At 33.0% G+C, this 20375-nt stretch overlaps 1 protein-coding gene across 3 annotated transcripts in view; it reads right to left on the bottom strand.

Annotated features, from left to right (window-relative positions):
- LOC119078498 (fasciclin-3) overlaps positions 1 to 20375 on the bottom strand; it is a 98704-nt gene that overhangs the window by 4823 nt on the left and 73506 nt on the right. For all 3 annotated transcript variants that reach the window (XM_037186050.1, XM_037186051.1, XM_037186052.1), the window contains 4 exons: positions 14310 to 14515; positions 13905 to 14240; positions 13408 to 13842; positions 338 to 377 (listed from right to left, as the gene is read on the bottom strand). In XM_037186050.1, coding sequence (XP_037041945.1) covers positions 338 to 377; positions 13408 to 13842; positions 13905 to 14240; positions 14310 to 14515 — 1017 coding nt within the window. The remainder of the gene's footprint in view (positions 1 to 337; positions 378 to 13407; positions 13843 to 13904; positions 14241 to 14309; positions 14516 to 20375) is intronic.

Below are 20375 nucleotides of genomic sequence, written 5' to 3'. Positions count from 1 at the left end.
AATTTGATGGATAGAGAGCATGCAATTAAATTGAACAAATTTAAAAAAAAACGAAAAATGCATTAATGTCGATAGGATGATGGTTAGACTAGACATTATGAAATTTACAGATAACAGACAAGAACAAAAAAACAGAACAAACAAAAGAGGGAGGATATATGTTGAAAGCTGGCAGTGGATATATATATGCACATTATGATGCTAGAGGATGGTTAATCACGCAGAAGTAATAGAAGAAACGTGCACTTACACAAACACATTACACAAATCAGATAATAATATGAGAAGAATGCACAGATTTTTTAATATTTATTTTTTGTTTGATGGATTTACTTACGTTTCACTGCCTTGGGGCTTCGACGATGTGTTCCCTTTGCCTGTAATGGGAAAATGATTGGAAAATTACATCATCGTCTATTTTTCGGTGAGCGAACAATATTTCATATTTATTTCCACTGGTGGATTTGTAGTCAAGGTTATTTTTAGTGGAAAGCGTCGAAATATACATTCGAATTTGTCGCACACAATATTCAAGCTAATCTTCTTCCTCTAAAGATAATTGTCGATTTTTTACAATTTTTGCGTCAGAATAATTGATTACATAGTGAAGTGTTTTCGAGAGTGTTGATACTAACGTAGATGAGAGCTTGAACATTGAAAAATAAAAATCTTGAAGACTGCTCAAGATATTTTCTAATGCATTGAAAATACTTCCAGTTACAATTCAGCGTTATTAATTAGTTAAATCTCCTTTCAGGAAAAACAATACTGCTTTGTCCACGTAAAAAATCACACTTTCGTATCAAAGCTGTTCCTCTCTGCTTCTTTGATGTTTCTCATTTCTTATGCTTTTTCAAATGGTAAATGAGATGAATCAGAAAACTTGAATGAAACCAAACTTCAACACAAAAGTGGGATTTTTTACGTGTGCAAAACAGTATTTCTGAAACGAGCGAATTTATAACGATATTTACGTAAAATATTCTTGCTGAAAGCGAGGGGGAAACAACGAGATGAAATGGTTGGACATGCTTTATTTCCGTTCGATCTAATAGCGGGTAAATGTATATAGATGTACTAGCTTAATTTATCGGTTAATTCGATAAAATAGGAGCTTAATAAGGAAATTGACGACAGGCAGCGAGGAACAGCCAAACATAGAAAATCCTTTTGGACTCAAATAAAAATACTTTGATAAGAAAATTCCCAAATTCGTTGAAAGTCCTCTATAAAAACCCTTTAAATCTTAAGAAAATCATTGAAAATCAAAGGAACATTCTCAAAAATCGTGTGAAAATGCTTGAATATGCTTTCAAATTGACAAAAAAAACTCCTTTCGAATCCCAGAAAATCCCATGAGAATTATTTTTTAGAACATCCCTTGAGGATTTTCTTTTTAGAAAATTCACTGATGGTTTTCTTTCACAAAATCCTTTCGCACTCAAAATTCACGACTGTCTGTCCCTCGTTGGAACACAATTTTATCTCGTTGCTTTCCCTCCGGTCAACGGAATCGTTTCTCGAAATTATATAATTGCTGCTGGTTTTACAGCTAAAAAAATGGAAATAGAAATTTTCTTCGGATAACAACATTTTATTAGGTAAGTCATTTTCCTGCATTTACTAAATCCGCAATTTGGAATGTCTGACATTCTTGTGAGATTGTTTTTTTTTCTTCAAAATTGTGCTCATATTGAGTTTATAAATTTATTTAAGCTGGCCGAAGAATTTGCTCTTGTTGCAGAAATTATTATGTTTTCATAAAATAGTTGTACGATCAACAGCGACAGATGATAAAATTAACAAAATAATATGCTGCTTGGTCCAGGATACCAATTTCGACCAATTGATAAGTGGCCGGAATTGGTATCCAGAATCCAGATTCGTATGAACAGTTTTATTTTAAAATGAAATTTGGATCTGAACTCATTTGGTTCTCTTTACAAAAAACATCAGAAAACTGACAATAATAAGCAAATTGGATGTTTAAAATCATTGAAGTAATAGATTTCGCAATTTAAAAAATGATGTAAATTGAACAAATGAAGTAAAAGATTTGATGATTATCTCGAGATGATTAAATGATAATGTTGAACTGACGATTTTTCAACTGTTTTTATGTTTCTTTCTGCTTAAAGTCGAAGCATTATAATTTGATCGATTCTATTCATTTTTAAATAATTGTAGTTTTCGAAGAAATCATTTCGAAAACATTACAGTATAAAAGCTTACACATGCGCATTAGAGCTGTTTACTCGCGGTATACCTGCGGGTAATCCGTTCAAATGCACGTGTCTAAGCTTTTATACTGTAATGTTTTCGAAATGATTTCTTCGAAAACTACAATTATTTAAAAATGAATAAAATGAGTAGAATCGATCAAATTATAATGCTCCGACTTTAATTGCCTTTTTGTGCAAGCTAAAACAGAAGATTTTGGAAGATTCTCAGTTAAGACCAAGGGACTGAAGTCTTTGACTCTTCGTCTATTATATTGGTTTGTCACTAAGTATTTTCAATGGGTACTCTCTCAATTCATAAGTCCACACCGTAAACTTTATTCATTCGTTCACTTCGTCATATTCTGTTTTATATTAAAACATTGAAAACGATGAATTAGATGGACCAAATATCATAAAAATTGAGTTTGAATTGATCTTTATTTGGTATCACTCCACACTCCATTTGTTAAAGCAATGCAGTTCAAGTATAATTCGATTTTCTTTCACTCTTTTTGTGAGTTGTCAGTCAAGGTGGTAAATGTCAGTACGGCCTTGGTTAAAGAAGAGCGAAGACTAGTTAAAATTAGCCAGGCTCTGGGTCACCGGTATCTAAAATTTTTGAATGAAAGTTTGATGGTTCTCTCATTTACTAAACGTTGCTAACCCAAAACTTTTTCTTTGATTTCATTTTGCTTATAGTTAGCAGGGATTTTTTTGGGAAAAACTTTACCAATACTTTTCCCAAGTTTTTCCAAATTTTCGAAAAATAATTTTTTGGAAAAATTACGGAAAAAAGGGAAAAATGGAAATGATTCAAAAATATGTGGGAAAATGTTTGTCGAGAATATTCTCTGGTGCAATTGTTTAGTGTTAAGATTTTTGGATCCACAAATGCTAATCGAATGTTAACACTAATTAAATAAATATTCCGTTACTGGTTACAATTGATTTCGCAACCACAGAAAACGACCTCAGACACCGATAGAAAAGAATGAATTTACATTTTTAAATTTCAATATTTATTTTTACGAAAAGTTGATTGTAGTAATTTGATGTATCTAGACTTACACATTTTCAAAAACAAAAGAAATATTCTAAATTACATCGTCACTTGTTTGCATTTCCTTTTTTTTCTTTTTATTCGAGAAAAAAAATGAGATTTTTTCTACAAATTAAAATCAGATCATTTCATTGATTTTTAATAAAAATATTTTTTGTACTTACACATTAATTACATTTACAATGATAAAGTGGCGAAATAAAGAAACGATGAAGAAACTAGCGTACGAATTGTGTATTTTATGTTTTCCTTTTTAATATCAAAACTTATAATTAAAACGAATTTTCGTTTATTCGTTTGAAAATTTATTTTTTAATTTAGAATGCAAAAAGAATAGAATTGTTTATAGTCCAACGAAAGCTGAATAATTTTTTTTATTAAATTTATTTTATCTCTGCGTTTTAATTTATATTTCTTTGAATTTCAATTTTTAAATTTTTTTCTCTCTGTTTTTCTCTTAATCATTTTATCTTTTTACTAACTCTTAAATCTTAAATTCTTCTTCTTTTTATCGTTAAACTTATCACTTTCATAATATAGGTATTTTTAAATAGTAATTTTCTTTTAAGTACATTTACATTTATATATCTTGATATGAGTAGAATGTATTTTTATAGTGATAATGTGGTGCATATTATTATTTTTTTTTCTATTTTCTTTTATTTATAGATTTTGTTGGTTGGATTTTTCCATTTTAAATTTTTTACTTTACCTGTCTTCTTATTATTGTGAGTTCAACATCGTCTTAACATTATACATAAATTGAAATTATATCACTAGGCGAAACAATTGTTTTCACTGATCAATGGTGGGCATAGTGGGTTCGATACGGCAGTGCTTCCTCTATCATGTGGGCAAAAAAGGGCAATTACCCTTGGCATGTAAAAAAACCATGTCGCTTAATTAGCGCTTAATTAATTAATTAATTGGTGGTGAAGAGTTGAACGCGACACTGTCGATGAAACACAGGACATGAAATTTTTATTCTTACTTTTATATTGAACTAACGACAAGTGATTGAGATCAATGATATCGTTTTGTGTACTCATCGTATCATTGAATGGGTGTGATACCATTCAAATCCATTGCCTATTTTTTAGGATTGCATGTTGTAAAAGTCTTAAAAAAATCCTTTTCCTAAAAAATCCCTAAAATTCTTAAAAATTCCTAAAAATTCTTAAAATTTCTAAAAATCTTAAAAATTCTTAAAAATTCTTAAAATTTCTAGAAATTCCAAAAATTTTTAGACTTAATTGCCAAAAAATAGGCTTTGCAATCCCACTCTTGTTGTCGATTCTAGACGTGATTGAGACTAACGATGATGTGTTACAATCATCGAACCCTTAACCCACAAGTGAAATTTACAAAAGTTAAAAATTGTTTCCTAGTGACAATTATTGTAACATATCAGGAGAACGCCGACGAAGTCACTATTAGCCATCAAGAGCTTATAGCTTTTTTTGGTCGTTGTACTGATAACCGGTTAAATCGGGAAACTTAGAGAAATTGAGATGGTAAAAAAAATCGTGTCGGCGGCCTCTCTGTTGATGTAGTTCGTGATATTATTTTTCAACATTTATTTAAACAAAAATGATTTGTGCATTTTGTAAATTACATTTATAAAAAAAAGTTGGTAGAAAAATTGTTAAAAAAATCTATTTGCGCAATACGGTTGAGATTCGTAGTTGAGAATGAGATGGGGAGGGGGAATTATTTTTTTTTGTCATTTTTCCATTTAATTTTAATTCTTAATTAATTTATCAAAAACGAAAAATTCAAAATGGCAGTTAATTTCAAATTACACATTATTTTTCTTCAGCAAATTAAAATACACAAACAAATGCAATGGCCAAATAATAATGTTAACGAGCAGCAAACTAAACAGCAAAATTAAAAGTTTACCTTTAATTTCATTTCTTTTAATTTTTTTTTCATTTATTGGACGGACACATTATTGGAATGTAATTGAGTAAAGGTTTTCAGAATAAAAACGGGATGAGAGATTCGTTAAATTAAAATTTAAAAATTAATTCATCAAAATTATCTTCCAATTCGTCATATTGCTATTGCAATTGAATAAAATTGCGTTAATACAATTTTAGAGCGAATACGCCATATTAAATCAAGTTCACTTTTATGCCAATAAATAACTCATTTTCAAATTCATAATTTTTGAAAAGCATTTAGAAATACATCCCCTATCGGGCTCCACTTTTTTTTCTTCTTCTTCTTCTTCTTCATATCTTCAAATATGATATTTTCAAAAATAAATTATTTCAAAAGTTAAAATAATTGAGAGATTGCATTATACAAATGAAAAAAAAAGTTCTCGGCATTTTTTCCGTGTACGTTTTTCTTTTAAACCGGCGTGTTAGTCTTAACATCTCCGGCACCATTGTGTCCGTTATGTTTCTCTTTAATATCAGCTGATTCCAAATGATCCTGTTCGTGATCGTATTCCTTATCATAATCTCCGTGTTGCGGGGCGATTTGCGCTTCCGAATCGGGTCCGATGTCAGTGTTTAGTGATGCCCCTGAAACAACAACAACAACAAAATAGAACTAACTTTTTTCGATTTATTATTGATTTTTTTTTAGTTTATTAAAATTGTTAATTTTATAAGTTTTAGTTCGAGTAAGTCCTAAAAGATGTCCTAGCTTGCAATTAAGATTATGGAATTAAAATTTTTCATGCAAAGTTTAAACATTAGATAGAAAACTATAGATTTTTCGGTCAACTATTATGTTCTAACTTTTTTAATAATTCTTTCCGAGATTATCGTGTTTCGAAGCAAATTAGAACCTATGTGTCACCTGTTATCGAAAAAAATGGCTTTTGGTTACTTCAATTCAGCCTTTTATAGTTAAAGTATTGTTAAAACAAATGAAGTAAAAGATTTTCAAGATCAAACATGCTTTAAATAAACGAAGTAACAGATTCAATGATTTGTTTCCGAATAATAAAATACAGAAACAAGGCATGTCAAATTACCGAATTATAAGAAAAATGAAACTACATTAGGTTGTGTTACCTTCTAAAGCATCAAAAAGACGTGTGCAATTTCGGTGTGCCGATCTAGCAACAGCTGGTTTTGTATCAGCAGGTGTCTATTTCATTGTTACAATGTTTAGCTGATACAAAACCATTTGTTGATCGATCGGCCCACCAAAATTATTTAACCTGTCACGGCTATTCATCTGTTATCGATAACGACGACAAAAATAATGACAAGCTCTGGGTAATACGGTTCTTTATATAGTAAAATGTATGTTAAAAAAATTGAAGTACAAGATTTGAAATCAATGGATCAAAAATACTTTGATTGGATTGAAGTGATTTAACATATATTAATACCGGTCAGACGCTTGCCGTCTGTAACAAGACAATCATTGCATTCACATCGTGAAACGACGTTAAATTAATGAAATTTCATATTCCTTATAATTTGAGTATTTGACACGTCCCCTTTCTGCATTTAGAAATTCATATCGCTTGCTGTTTCTTGAACATATTGAGGAATTGTGATGATTAGGATTAGGATAAACGTAACGTGGGTTGAACATTGAGTCACAGTACCTTGTTTGCCTATAACAAATCTGTTACGGCGACTAAAGGTAAAGTTACATGCTGTGGTGGACGGAAGTGAGATACTCAGGAAATTTCTCGAGTTTTTGGCCACTTGCATACACGAACCGAACTGAAATTGTTGGTTTCAGTTTTTCGGACTTATATCTAAATTAGGTGTCTCAATTGTGCCTTTGCTGCAATCATGTTGCAGTCATATCAATTTCTAAACTTTAGTCGACGGTTCTAATCGAAGTTTCATTCCATCTTCTCCGATGGTAGTCACAGCAATGTTATGCTGAATCTACGTATGTTAGTTAGTAGTTTGACTCCACATTTATTGTCAATGTTTGTGATTGCTCTTACGTTAGAGTAATTTGTGTGTAAAATCAACCTACACCTAGAATCCGATTTGGACAAAATTGAATTATTTCAAAATGGATATGACGCTTGTCTGTCGTCTGTATCATTGCCAGCTTTCAACAATCGACATATTGTTCCGCTACAATACTGATGCTTTTCCATTTAATTGATTTAATTTTATGAATTCGACACAAACGAAAAATGAAAAATTTATTATTAACAACATGTAAAGCAGCTTGGTTATCGTTTGTATCGCGCACAAAAAAATCCCAGCCCATTGCAGAGGCAATAGGTCGTAAAAATGCAAAAATCAATTTTAAATTATAAATAATTGTGTCGTTTAAATTGATTTAATGGTTGATAATATCTCGCAAAAATAAAAAAAACCAAACGTTGAACAATGCAACGTTCAAACAAAAAATCCAATCCATCTGAAATTGCATTTGGAAAAGAGAGAGTTTTGTGCTCAAATTAACCGACAACTGAAACCAATAACAATAACGAAATGATGGATTGAATTTCTAATCCAATAAATTGGCTAAAATTATTTAAATTATGAAATTTCCAATTATGATTCCGAAATGAGACTGTTGCCGAATGTGCAAACAATATTGAATGCATAAAACCGAGGAAGATAAAAAATGGAATGCAAAATATTCTGAGCACTGCTTTCAATTCGTGAGTTTTAACAACCTCAATCGACTGAATTTATTATTATTTTTTTAATTAATGTAACGGTGAACATCGTTTGATGACCTAATGGATTTTATCGTTTCGTTCTTAAAAACGCTTTGTTTGTTTGCTGTGCGTTGCAATTGATTTAGAAACACACAACAAAAAATTGGTAGCAAATTGTAACAGAAATCTAGCGGCAATGGTCATTAATCATATTTTTTTTTTGGTTTGTCGTTCATTGTTTGTGTTCAAAGAATTTTTTTTTAAAGAATTTGAGTCGACATCACTTAAGTCAATAACAAGAAATTTTTAAAGTTTTTCTTCTGCACAAGGTGATAATAAGACCGACACTGTTCTGCGAGTAATTTTCAAACAAACAATTACTTTTTGTTTTCTTCTTTGTTCTCTGTTTACTATAATGAATGAGGTACACCAATTCTGTAGATCTACAATCTACATACAGTTACAGGGCAGCCTAAGCACCAAGTAATTACGAATTGTTTTTTAAACTTTTCTAATAGAAAACAGAAAATGGAAATTGACATTGAAATCCTCAAGATTGTTATTAGTTTCAGACGAACATCTATTTTGTTGATCAATTAATCCCATGTACATCGTCAATTAATAGGTATTATTGCTCATTTCTGTTGCAGGCAGTGATTACTTTTTGCTGGTACATCCTACGTTATAGGAAAACTAATGTTAATTTGATAAAAATCCATGACTCGTCGTCGGTGGTCATTCGGGGCGTTCAAATAAACAAGAAAGAGAAAGGCAAGACAGCTAATCATAAACTTAATTATAGATTGCTGTAGGTATTCTCTCGGAAGACTTTTCGACTGAGATAGAATCTTTCTACGTTGATAATTTTGCTGCAGCATAAACGTTTATGGAAAGATGATTTTTTTGGAATACATTCTCTTATTCATATGTAACTGAAAAAGAGTTTCTCGGTGGATTGTTTTGAATTAAATTAACACTGAACAAAAAGGCGGACATTAAGACGCACCCATGCGAAAAGATACACTAGCACTATGGTATAACTAAAGATTTTGTTACACGAAGCCCATGATGTTTTATGTTCTGTTTTCGATCAATTTCCTCCTGGGTTGGTGTGGTCATTTTTAATGGTAGTTCTAATGTGTTCTACTGGAAGTTCTAGACTACTTTTCCCGAGGCGCTTTTGTTCCATTATTTGTGGAACGATTTTCTCGATAAGCCGAAAGTGTTAAAGTCTCTGTGTTACTTCTCAACACATTTTTGTTTTCATTGATGACTGCCTGCACTCGGGGCATGTCAAGCCCTGATGATCTGACACGTTACTAACGGATTTTTGAACCAAATACAGGAAACGTCAACGAAATTTAGACAAGAATTTGCTTCAATTCTTTTTCATTCATACAGACCAAAGTTCTCATACGTCTTTATACCCGTATAAAGACGTTTAAGCACTTTCGTTTGTATGAGTGGAGCATCAGCTGAAAAACAGCTGAAGCAAATTAATGTCTAAATTTCACTGACGGCTACTGTAGTTCGAAATATTTAGACTTTTCTTTCAGCATCTTCGAGTCGTATCTTCGAGCTGTTTCATAAATTTCATTCCTCACGGGACAGATCATGGACCAGATCAGCCTGGTGTTGGTGTGTTTTCGATAATTCATATCAGAGACTATTTTTGGGAAATTTAAAAAAATGGGAAAAGTATTTTTAAAAGGAAAATAAGGAAAATATGTGAAAATTTAATAAAATCTGGGAAGATTTAGGAAAATTTGGTGAAATGTTCTACTAAAAATAATCCCTGCTTCATACCCTAATTCCTCCCGAAACTAAAACACCTGACCATAAATATGTTATGGATCAATCTGAAATCCAACCAAAATCAGAGCGACGATTGTACATGGATAATGATTCTGCTGGTATCTCGGAAGCGAGTGTTCGATAATAAAAAAAACCTTTGCCCAAAACAAATCATAGAATTTCGTTTTTGTCATAAACATTTTCATGGTGAGTGGGCATTGCAATTCAATTTTTTTTTTTCATTTCCAACACTCCGATAAATTGTGAGCTCTGGTAGCATTGACAAATAATATGTAATCAATCTCGTTTCATATTATCGACATAAATTTCGGTTAGGTTACACACTTTTTGGATGAATGGGAATGGATGGCGTATATGGCAGAGAAAACAGAAAACATGTTTAATCTCACACAAGTCCAATTAGTATTTTACACATTTCAAACAGAAGTTAATAGGTTTTGCGTTCGGGGTTTTAGCGATGGTTTCAACGCCAAAATGAACTAAAATCCCAAAACAAAACACAAATTAAAAAAAAAAAAATCAATTTTGGAGAGAAGAAAAAGCAAAACAAATAAAAATTAAATTAAATGAAAAAAGTTAGCTCTCTGCTGATCTTTTTTTTTTGTTTATTGTTAATATGTGGTGTTCGACCGTTGAAGTAAATAAATGGTCTGCCTTTTTTCGCCCGAAATGCTGTTAGCGAATTGTATAATATAAATTTTGTTGTTGCTGCTGTTTCAGATATAAGTTAGGTTTAATTGTTGTTTCTTTGAATATACAATAAAATAAATAAAAAAATAAAAAATATTTTTTTTGTGTACTCCATGTACTCACTAAACTTTCCTCCGTGTATGGTTTGTTTATAATATTTTCTGTTTTTTTTGTTTTTCGTCTCTGTTTTTATTTTATTTTATATTTTCCAGAGTGTAATTATATATTGAAATATGCAAAAGTTTTCGTTTTTTTTTGTACTTTCGTAATTTATGGCTGCATATTTCTCGCTAAAATGCACATTGCTGTCCATTTGTTTTACAATCATCTGTGACTAAACCAATTAAAGTATCAAATTTATCATTTTAATACCATTAAGTGTCTGATTTATGCAAACTATAAAATAAAATAAAAAAAAATTCTTTTTCTGTTTATCATTTCTGTGATTGCGAAATTTTCTTCGTTTTTCGTTTCGTTTTGTTTTTTTTTTAGTGTTTCACCAGTGTTTAAAAATTATAAATGTACACAACAAATAGGTTTTATGATTACTGTACACAAACAAATTTTATGATTAGCCAAAAGTTGATTAACTTAAAAAAAATCGACTGTGAGGTTATATCGAAACACTCTTATTTATACCTACCTTCGGTAAAGAAAAAAGAAATCTCAATGAAGCGAGCGATGCAATCTTGGTTGGAATATTTATTTATTTTTTATGTACACACCGAACGTTAACAAAAAAACTACACTAATTGAGCTATTGTAATAAGGAAATTAAAAAAAATAACGAAAATGGTCGTGAAAGTCTTCATGAAAATTGTTACTGAATTGTTGTTAGAATGAAACGTAATATAGAGTTTTCAATGGAACATTAGAATCGTTATTCAATGGATGAAGTAAATTATTGTGATGCGGTTCATAATTTGTGAACATTTATCGATAAAGTTAAACTAGACGGAAATAATTCAGAGACAATCGACTTAGTTAGAGGGTGCTGTTTCATTTGTTGATTGGTCAAAGATAAATGAAAACACGGTTTACTATCAGAATTGTTTTAAGTCAAAAGCAAACGCTTCTAATCTCTTTTTTTAGGAAACCCAAGGTAGGGTAAGCGTACCAATAGTCGGACAAATGAGTCCTTCGACAGATATTGTTCTTTCTTCAGACGACTCATTTTTATCCAAGGATTGGTAGGATTCCAAGGATTCCATACCAGGGCCTAATATTAGGACATTCATCCCTAAATTTCAATAAAAAATCACCAATTTTCACCAAAAAAAATCAACATTTTTCACTAAAAACATCTCCAAGTTTAGTGAAATTTGTTGAAATTTAGTGAAATAATCTCGGAAATAATTCTTATTGTTAGGTCCTGCAAGGAACTGAAAAATTGTACAGTGGTCAGTAGGTTCAGTAGATACGCTTTGGTTATTTTTAATTTTATATGGACTCTACGATATAAACTGCTATTTTGCATTTAGCATCAAAATGTTTATTCTTGACCTGAATCTGATTTGAGCCTAAGGTTTTCGCGAGTCTATTGAAAAATTACTTTTATTTACTTTACGACGAAAATTGCACTTCTTGTTCCACGGCTTCATCGGTCAACGTTTCAATCATTCGTTCAAAATCGCATCGTTTTACATCTTACATGGAACATTTCAACATTTTGGTGATATAAATCCATCGTCAACAAAGGAAGTTAAAGGTACAACGACCAAATTACACCCAAATTCTCTACATAAAATCTCGAATTAAAAAGTAAAAATGTGGAGCGATCACCTAATAAGGACACCCGGTTACGAGACCTCCGATTTTAATCATCTGGTCAGACAATTTAATACTATTTCGGCTTATGTGACTTTCTAACCGTAGTAGCCAAAAGACAGGAGACCGTTAGTCAGTAATAACTATTTCAATAACTTGGAAACAAAAGCGGAAATTTTCAAGATTATTTTGAGTGGCACTTGTTCCATTTTAGCTTGGATATTCCTATACAACCCTAACTTCGGAATCCAGATTACTACTGTGTCGTCTGCTATCGACAGCGACGAAAGGAATGAGTGATGAGCGCTGCTATAGTTGATGTTTTATTGTATAGAAAAATGTATGTTTTTTAGGAAATATTTTGTTTAAACTAATGAAGTAAAGGATTTTGGTTGAAACTGTTGAACATGCTTAGATCAAATGAAGTAATAGATTTGTTAACTGTATACCGATGATATTATTGCTGTTTTTCTAATCACATTGCCGTTCCACAGAATTGATAAAGATTTAATGAGAAATTGGTGGCAAGCAAAGACGTGAAATTAAGTTTCAATTTAGTCAAAATGTTGACCCCAATAACACTCACTTTTCTGGTTATATTTTTTGACGCAAATAGGGTGGTAGTCTCCCAACATGTACCAGTAGTCGGACATGTATTTTTATCATTCACAAAAACGTTCATCAATAAAAGAACAGTGGGTGTCCGACTGGCTGATAGTACGAGTTAGGTGATTGAAGCAATTTATTCAAAACTGATCGACTATACGTTCAAACTTCAGAGAAGCCTTGGGTATGGGTTAAGCACCCCCAATTCGTCTGTTTTACTGACAAAACTCAGCGATGATCGTCTGCTTATCTAGCAAACACTTTTTCCATGTTAAATCAGATGGAGTTAAATACTCGGTTGAACTATTATTAGATAAGATGAAGTAGTAGAGTCATAGTAGAGTGATATACTAGCATTCTGTGAACGGTTGAATTGATTCGATCATCGGAAATTGATAAAATAATCTTTGATCTTACAAAAACCAAACGGAATGTATCTTTGTCATTGTGATAGATGTTCATTAAACAGCAAAATGATAATTTGTTACGATGTGAAACTGGTATATTGCAAAGTTATATGAATGCACGCAGTGAAATAGACTAATCTCACATTTTTGAATGCAATTTTGTCCATACACATCGGCGTGCGATCCGATAAAATGAAATTCAAGAAGGAAAAAAAATGCAAAAAATTTACTCACCAGCAAAACACCATTTTCCAGTCGCTCTAGCCACTACGACCAAGACCACAATAATGATTAAAACAGCCACTCCTACAACGATGCCAATTATGGCCGCCGTGTCTAAGCCATTTACTGCAGCCGCTTCCGATGAACTGATGCGAACGGAATACTCTTGCGTGCCAAATTCATTGGATGCTTTCAGATAGTACATTTTCGTTGTGTCTTCAAGTGTTAAACTTGCGATCGTCAGTGATACATTGAACACACCACTGCCCAAATCAATCGGTTCGTATGATTCGTATCGTCCATTTTGCGTTCCTTGTGGTATCGCTATTCCATCGACTATCCATTCGGTGCGCGGGCGAGGGTTGGCTTTGATTGTAGCATTGATAACGGCATCGGATCCTAAGATCACTCCGTACACTTTGATTTCCGGTAGCGGTTGTGGTTGGACTATATATGATAAATGAAAAATGAGAAATTTTCTTCCAAATTCACCGTTAAATTGTCCTTACATCTGACTTGGAATTGCATTCGAGCTTCTTGTGGTTGACCTCGGTCGGCAATGTGATGTGATCGGCAAATCAACGTTCGTCGATCGTCGGATGCTTGAATGTACCTTCTGATTTGTTTACGCGTTGTGTACAACATTGTGTTTTTGCTGGCGATCGATTCGATTATTTCATCGGCTTCAACACCTTCTGTGATTGGTTCGTCATCCAAATAAAATGTAATGTTCGATGGTGGACGTCCGTCTCGCGATATGCAAGCGGCATGGAATTGTTGACCGATTTGATAGGCACCGGTTTCCGATTTTGTATATAGTTCCAATTCGGGACGTAGTGGAGCCACTGAAATTGTAAATTGAATTTTATTAGAACAAAACGTTCAAGTGTGCTCTGTCTAATGAGACAACTTACAAGCAACGGTAAGTCCAATTTGTCCTTCTAGTTCTTCACCATCAGCTCCTAAGTAGCATTTGACGGTGCCGTGGTGTCCATTTCGGACGCTTTGAATAGAGACACCACATTGTCCTTTGTTTAAACCTTCACCGAAGTATTGGAAACCAGGCGTTTTGTCCCAATCCGGAGACAGATTCAATGCTTTCTCGTTGGGTATCACGATTCTGTAAATGGACGAAAGAAACATTTGTGATTAATTAAGTCGAGGATCAAGCATCGTTTATTGGAAATAGGAGCTTGAAAATGTTATCTGTTATCTGTTATCAACAATAACGACATTAATAGAGTAAACCCTAGTCGGGATACCTCTATTTATAGTCAAGTGCATGCTAAGTCATTAAAGTATAAGATTTTGAATCAAACACAAGAAAATTGTTTAAACAATTGAAGTAGTAGATTTTTGATAGTAGTAGATTGTATGCTTGTACAGTGGACGTTTGTAAAAGGTTGATGCTATTAGCAAATAGGTGTAAGTAATAGTAGAATTAATGCAACCGAATGGACCGCCTTGATTGCCTTACTTGGTGAAATCTAACTGAAAATATTTTGAAGAGCCGTTGAATCCATCAAAGAAAACTTTTAATTTTTTATTGTGATATCATGATGTTATAACGAAAATCGAAATTTGATTAGGGTACTAATTTCCAAAATCCTTCCGAAGACCAAACTGACAACATGGCAAACAAACAAACTCTACGTTAATGAATGTTTGCCTACCATACTTTCAGCTCCCCACAAATGAAAACACATGACCAAGACATAAAAATCTCGATGAAAACTGGTAAAAATTAGCTTCGAAAATATTCTTTGCTCGCCCGAAATTTAATATCTCTGCCTCATACCCATTCGAAGATTGAAAATGGGCTAATCGATTATTGAAATGCCTATATAAATCATCGACAAAAGCGCTGTAAACGAATTCCGTTTCTCTTCACATTTAAATCGAATGACAATGATCTGAAAATTTGTATGATTTCATTTTACATTTCGGTTGGTTGCTGAAGGTTGGATGGAATTATAACAGTGTTTCATTTTAAAATTCAATTTCCCTCTGAATAATTCCTTATCAAGATTTTGTACATCCAGACCGGTTAACTATAGTTTTTTGATGTAGCAGCTCATACACACAAAAAAACGAATGTAAAAAAACTATTATGAAAAGGTTCACGAACACGTTTTCGATGCATAATACCCAGGCGGAAGAGTGTAACGAAAACAATTGGTTCTCCTATAATTACGTGTCAGATTAAAAGTTTGATGGGCGTTGCAGCATTTTGTTATATGTGAATATGTTCCCGTGTTGTAAAGCAATCCCTTTGAGTACACTATTTTTCGATGATGTTTTGATTGCAGGGAGATTGCTGTTAAAATGGGCATTTTAACATCCTCATCATCAGTTTATTGTCACTGTAACATACGGCAATGTTGTTCACTTTCAAGTTTTATTTGTTTCTCGTTTGATCGAGTTTGGTTTGATGGCTTAATTTGATTTGATAATAAAAGGGAACCTTTTGCCATTTACCTAACGTATTGAAATCCCTCTGTATCAGGGCCTACTTTTAATCTTTTTTGTGAAACGCAGGAAACCTGAAGAAAATTTAGACATTTAAGATAAAATCAGATATTTCTTGAATTTGCTTGATTTTCTGGATTTTCAATTTTACAAAATTTCTTGATTGTTCGAATTTTTCTTTAGTTTCTCGAATTGACTTGATTTTATAGGATTTTATTGATTTATTTGAGTTTTCCTCTGAATTTCCAGAATTTTCTTCGGAATTTTCTCGAATTTTCTTAAAATTTCATCGGAAATTTCCAGAATTTTCTTTGAATTTTCTCACAAAGGAAAATTCTGGAATTTTCTCGAAATTTCCCGAAATTTCGTAGGAATTTTCCAGAATTTTCCTTTGAATTTTCTCATATTTTCCTCAAAGTTATCCCGAATTTTACTTGGAATTTTCTTTATTTTGAAGAAAATCAAGAAATTGCGGAAAATTCAGAAAGTAGGCCCTGCACTGTGTATCATATCCGTGAGTTGAGTACTTTAACGCATCCGGAAATCGTTGAATTTATTTTTATGTCAAGGTCAATTTATGTCACAAATGAAATCCAACCGAAATATTTCCAACAGAAAACTCAAAATGTACTATCGAGACACGCACTTCCCTCTTGACGAAATTAGATTTTCCACTAAAGAAACGGAATTTCTAATACTTTCTTTCAATACACAAATGGGCTTTGTACGGATTCTTTTTATTAAACGAGTTTTATATCGATACGTGTGTGTAGCACAGATCCCGATGACGTATTCCTACCTATAACACAAAAATGAATTTGGGTGTTGTAAGAACTCACGCACACACCGAGAGCCACCATAGAGTCGATGCTAATGTCGTATAATTTTAATCATATTTGGGAAAAAGGAAATTTAATTTCGTTCTTCTTTATACATCAATTTGATGATTGATATCATTAACTATACAGAGGAAGTGAAATATTTAAGGGGAAGTCGATTTTGATTATTATATTACATGAATATACATCTCGATTTTTTTTTGTATGTTTTTTTAATGCCTATCTCCCATATTCAATTTAAATAAGGATACGGCGTTGGTCGATTGAATTGTCTGCTTGTCGGCTTGATGGAGGAATATTGGTTTAAAATCCACGACTACGTTTTATAGAAATGTGTGACAAAAATGTGCAACCGTTCGTACACTTCCCATCTCCGTTCTTCAAACACAAATCAGCAAAACCAGAAAGCTTTTCAATAAAAGAAAATCAAGTTACTCATAGCAAATCGGATGCATTCGGAATGTGCATAGTTTTACAGTAACAAAATGTAAAATTTTCTGCTCAAGCTTTTGCTTTGAACAGTTTTGTTTGCCGCTGGAAGCTCTCTTTCTCGTAAATTAATGAAATTTGGAAATGTTAACGTTGTATGAAGTGTATGCACACGAAATTGCATAACAAGATTACACATCAAGTACACCTGAAGATAAAGTGTATCTAATTAGTGGCGGATTTAATTTAAAATAACAAAAATCGGAAAATGATTTTTGCATACTACATGCGCCGAAAGTCGTTCTTTTCTTAGTTCCTTAGGCACTTCTTTCGATGCCCTAAGCACATGTGGAAAATATTTTATGAAATTGTTGAAAAGTTGAGTCTCGCTTCGCTACAACCTTTCAACTTGTTACTTGTTATCGCTACTTACACAATAGTTATTTATGCTCCCGATTGGTAATAGCTTTTTTAGGCACTAGATGTGTAGATTGACATGTTGGCCGAGTAAGACAACACACATCGAGTACTTAAAAAAGTGTGACTTCGTCACGTTTTTCCAACGGCCGGCGTTTAGGAAAAAAGTTGTTTCTAACTTATGCAAAAAGGATTTTTTAGCAATTTCGATTCCAGAACTTGCCTACGGCTCGTGCTAAAAACCTCTCACTCGCTAAAAAAGCCCTTTAGGAAAATAACCATATCACAGAGTTCCATGCAACGTTTTCTTAAAAAAAGCAACAAAATTTTTACTTTTCGTCCCTGACTTTTTTTCAACTCGTCCGGAACAGCGTGTGGTTTCATACAGTTTTTGAGAGATAGTTTGCTGGTACACTCTAACTTTTAAGTATTTTTAGCCGAGATCCAGTAGATGTATGGTTTTTGTTAATTGAATGTGGTTTTTAAACCGAAATAATGTTGAATGGAATTTCGCTGAGGCATGTAACATTCTATCCAACAACAACTAGGTCCCACCGGTATGGGTGGGTCAGATCCCTTGACTATTGTGTACATATTTGAAAATTTTAATGAAACAATAATAGGCGTTCCTATTCGAGTTAGTTTTGATCAATAATTAGCAATTTATTTACAGACGTAATTTACTGACTTCAATTATACATTTCGAACCGAGGGGTGAATCACTTCCATTTAATCCATTAAATCCATGTAATCCATTTAATCCATTAAATCCATTTAATACCATTAAATCCATTTAGTCTAGAAGTGAGTCACCCCTCGTTTCGAACAGAACCCTACCACTGCTGAACTACACGACAGATTATCCTCGTTTTCAAACTCAACCTGTAAAATTGAAATGCGCTTCTATTGCTTCGGTTTTCTTACAGTACATTTTCTAACCATTTTCCTAACAATAGTTTCCTCAACATCTGCCACTTGTGACGCAAATTTCTTTTTGTAAAATTTTCTTTCACAAATTTTTTGGGTCAATTTTTTGTTGATAACACTTTTGCGTACGGCGCACAATGCGTCACCCTTAGCGATATCAGTTATTTTGTAAGTAAGATAAAGGACTTGCGTCACATTTACATTTTAAGGGTTTTTTGACTGATATCACCACTTTTGTAAGTATGTCATTTCGACAACATCAAAAAACCTTATGGAAATTAAAAAATTCTAGAGAAATCAGTCTGAATCCCAAAATCTAGAAACCAATCTTAGAGCACCGCACTTATATCGAAAATAGCCCAAATCCATCGAAAAATCCGATGGAAGTTAAGAAGTGCCAGGGGAATCATCTGTCATCCCAAAATTTACGAACCAACTTTGGAACACTTTACTTATATCGAAAATAGCCGAAATCCATCAAAAAATCAGATGGCAGTTAGTTAGTGCCAGAGGAATCCCAAAGGAATAACCAAAATTTCAGGAAAATCGTAAGAAACGTTTAGGAGTTACGAAATCGTCATTTTTCATAGGAACTAACTAACTAACTAACGTAGGCAATTTGAGTTATCTGAAAATACGAAATTATTCTTATTTTCAAACAAACATCAATATTTTGAAGTTCAATATCTCGGCCAATTTTGAAGCTGCAGTAACGTGTGATAGCTCGTTGAACTCGTATGGATGCCTAGATTCCAAATATCTAAATTTGGGGACAGTTGGAGTTAAGGGGGAGAATTCAAAAAGTTGCTGTAAATATGCTCCGCCGTCTTCAACATTTTTTTAAAAACATTTTTGGTAGTGGACTTGCGTCACGCCCGCTTACTAACGTGCGGGCATGATTAAGGGATTCTTTTGGACAGTCTGCCGAAATCGGACGCATCATCCAGTGAATTTTTTATATGTGCCTAGATCCCTGGAAGTCTAAACCACTTTCATAGAAATTCCTCGATTGTTGTGTGGCCAGCGAGAGGTGATCGAAAACCAAAAACAAGCACTTTTCTTATGGGAATTTCTCCAGATACACGAAACGTACAAGGTCGTGTGATGCTATTATAAATGTGATTGTATGTACTTTCGGGGCAAACCGTCTTATACGCGGGCAGAATTCACCTACGATGAGATATGAGTAGTTGCAAATAGGGGTAAAAACTTGATAATTTCGGCAAATCTCTAACGGTTGCTGACCATCCGAAACGTATCGAAAACACAAGAACTTTTGCCTCTGATTGCTAATGGTCTAAGCTTTTCAATGTCACCCAACATGCAAGGATAGTGTCTCGATGAGTGTGAATTTGAAGTGTAAATTTAACACCTAGTTCAGCTACTCAAAAAATTCCAGCCACAAAAAATTTTACACATTTTTTTTTCTTATAGTAATTTCAGCTGCTGGATAATATTTTCAAAATCGTTATATCTAAAACAATGACGGGAAGCCCGGGATGCGCACGTCTGCTCTAAATTAGGGCAAAAACATTGAATTTTTGTCTGGCGGTTTTGACTATCATTGCCTACGACGGATGTAAGCAAATTTATGTTCCTGAGAGAATTTCAAACAGAAATTCTAGACACATTTTATTATATCCACTGAGAAATGCTTTCAATTTCAGCAGGCTGTTTTTCAAAAGAATCCCTCATTTCAGGGGCGGATTAAGGTTTTCAGCACCACTGGCATATAAAAATGCAGCGCCAGATTTCAAAAATTCAGCGCCAATTTTGTTTTGTTTTTGCAGTTTCCAACGGCATTAGCACGGTACCAAATTTCCCATAGGTTAATCCACCACTGCCTCATTTAGTCTACGCTAAAATGTTAAAACAACATGTTTCAAAACTTCTAACTCT

The sequence above is a fragment of the Bradysia coprophila genome, unplaced genomic scaffold (genome assembly GCF_014529535.1).
Source record: "Bradysia coprophila strain Holo2 unplaced genomic scaffold, BU_Bcop_v1 contig_297, whole genome shotgun sequence".
Taxonomy (NCBI): Eukaryota; Metazoa; Arthropoda; class Insecta; order Diptera; family Sciaridae; genus Bradysia; species Bradysia coprophila.
The sequence above is the reverse complement of the archived record's forward strand: the minus strand, read 5'-3'. Positions and strand labels throughout refer to the sequence as shown.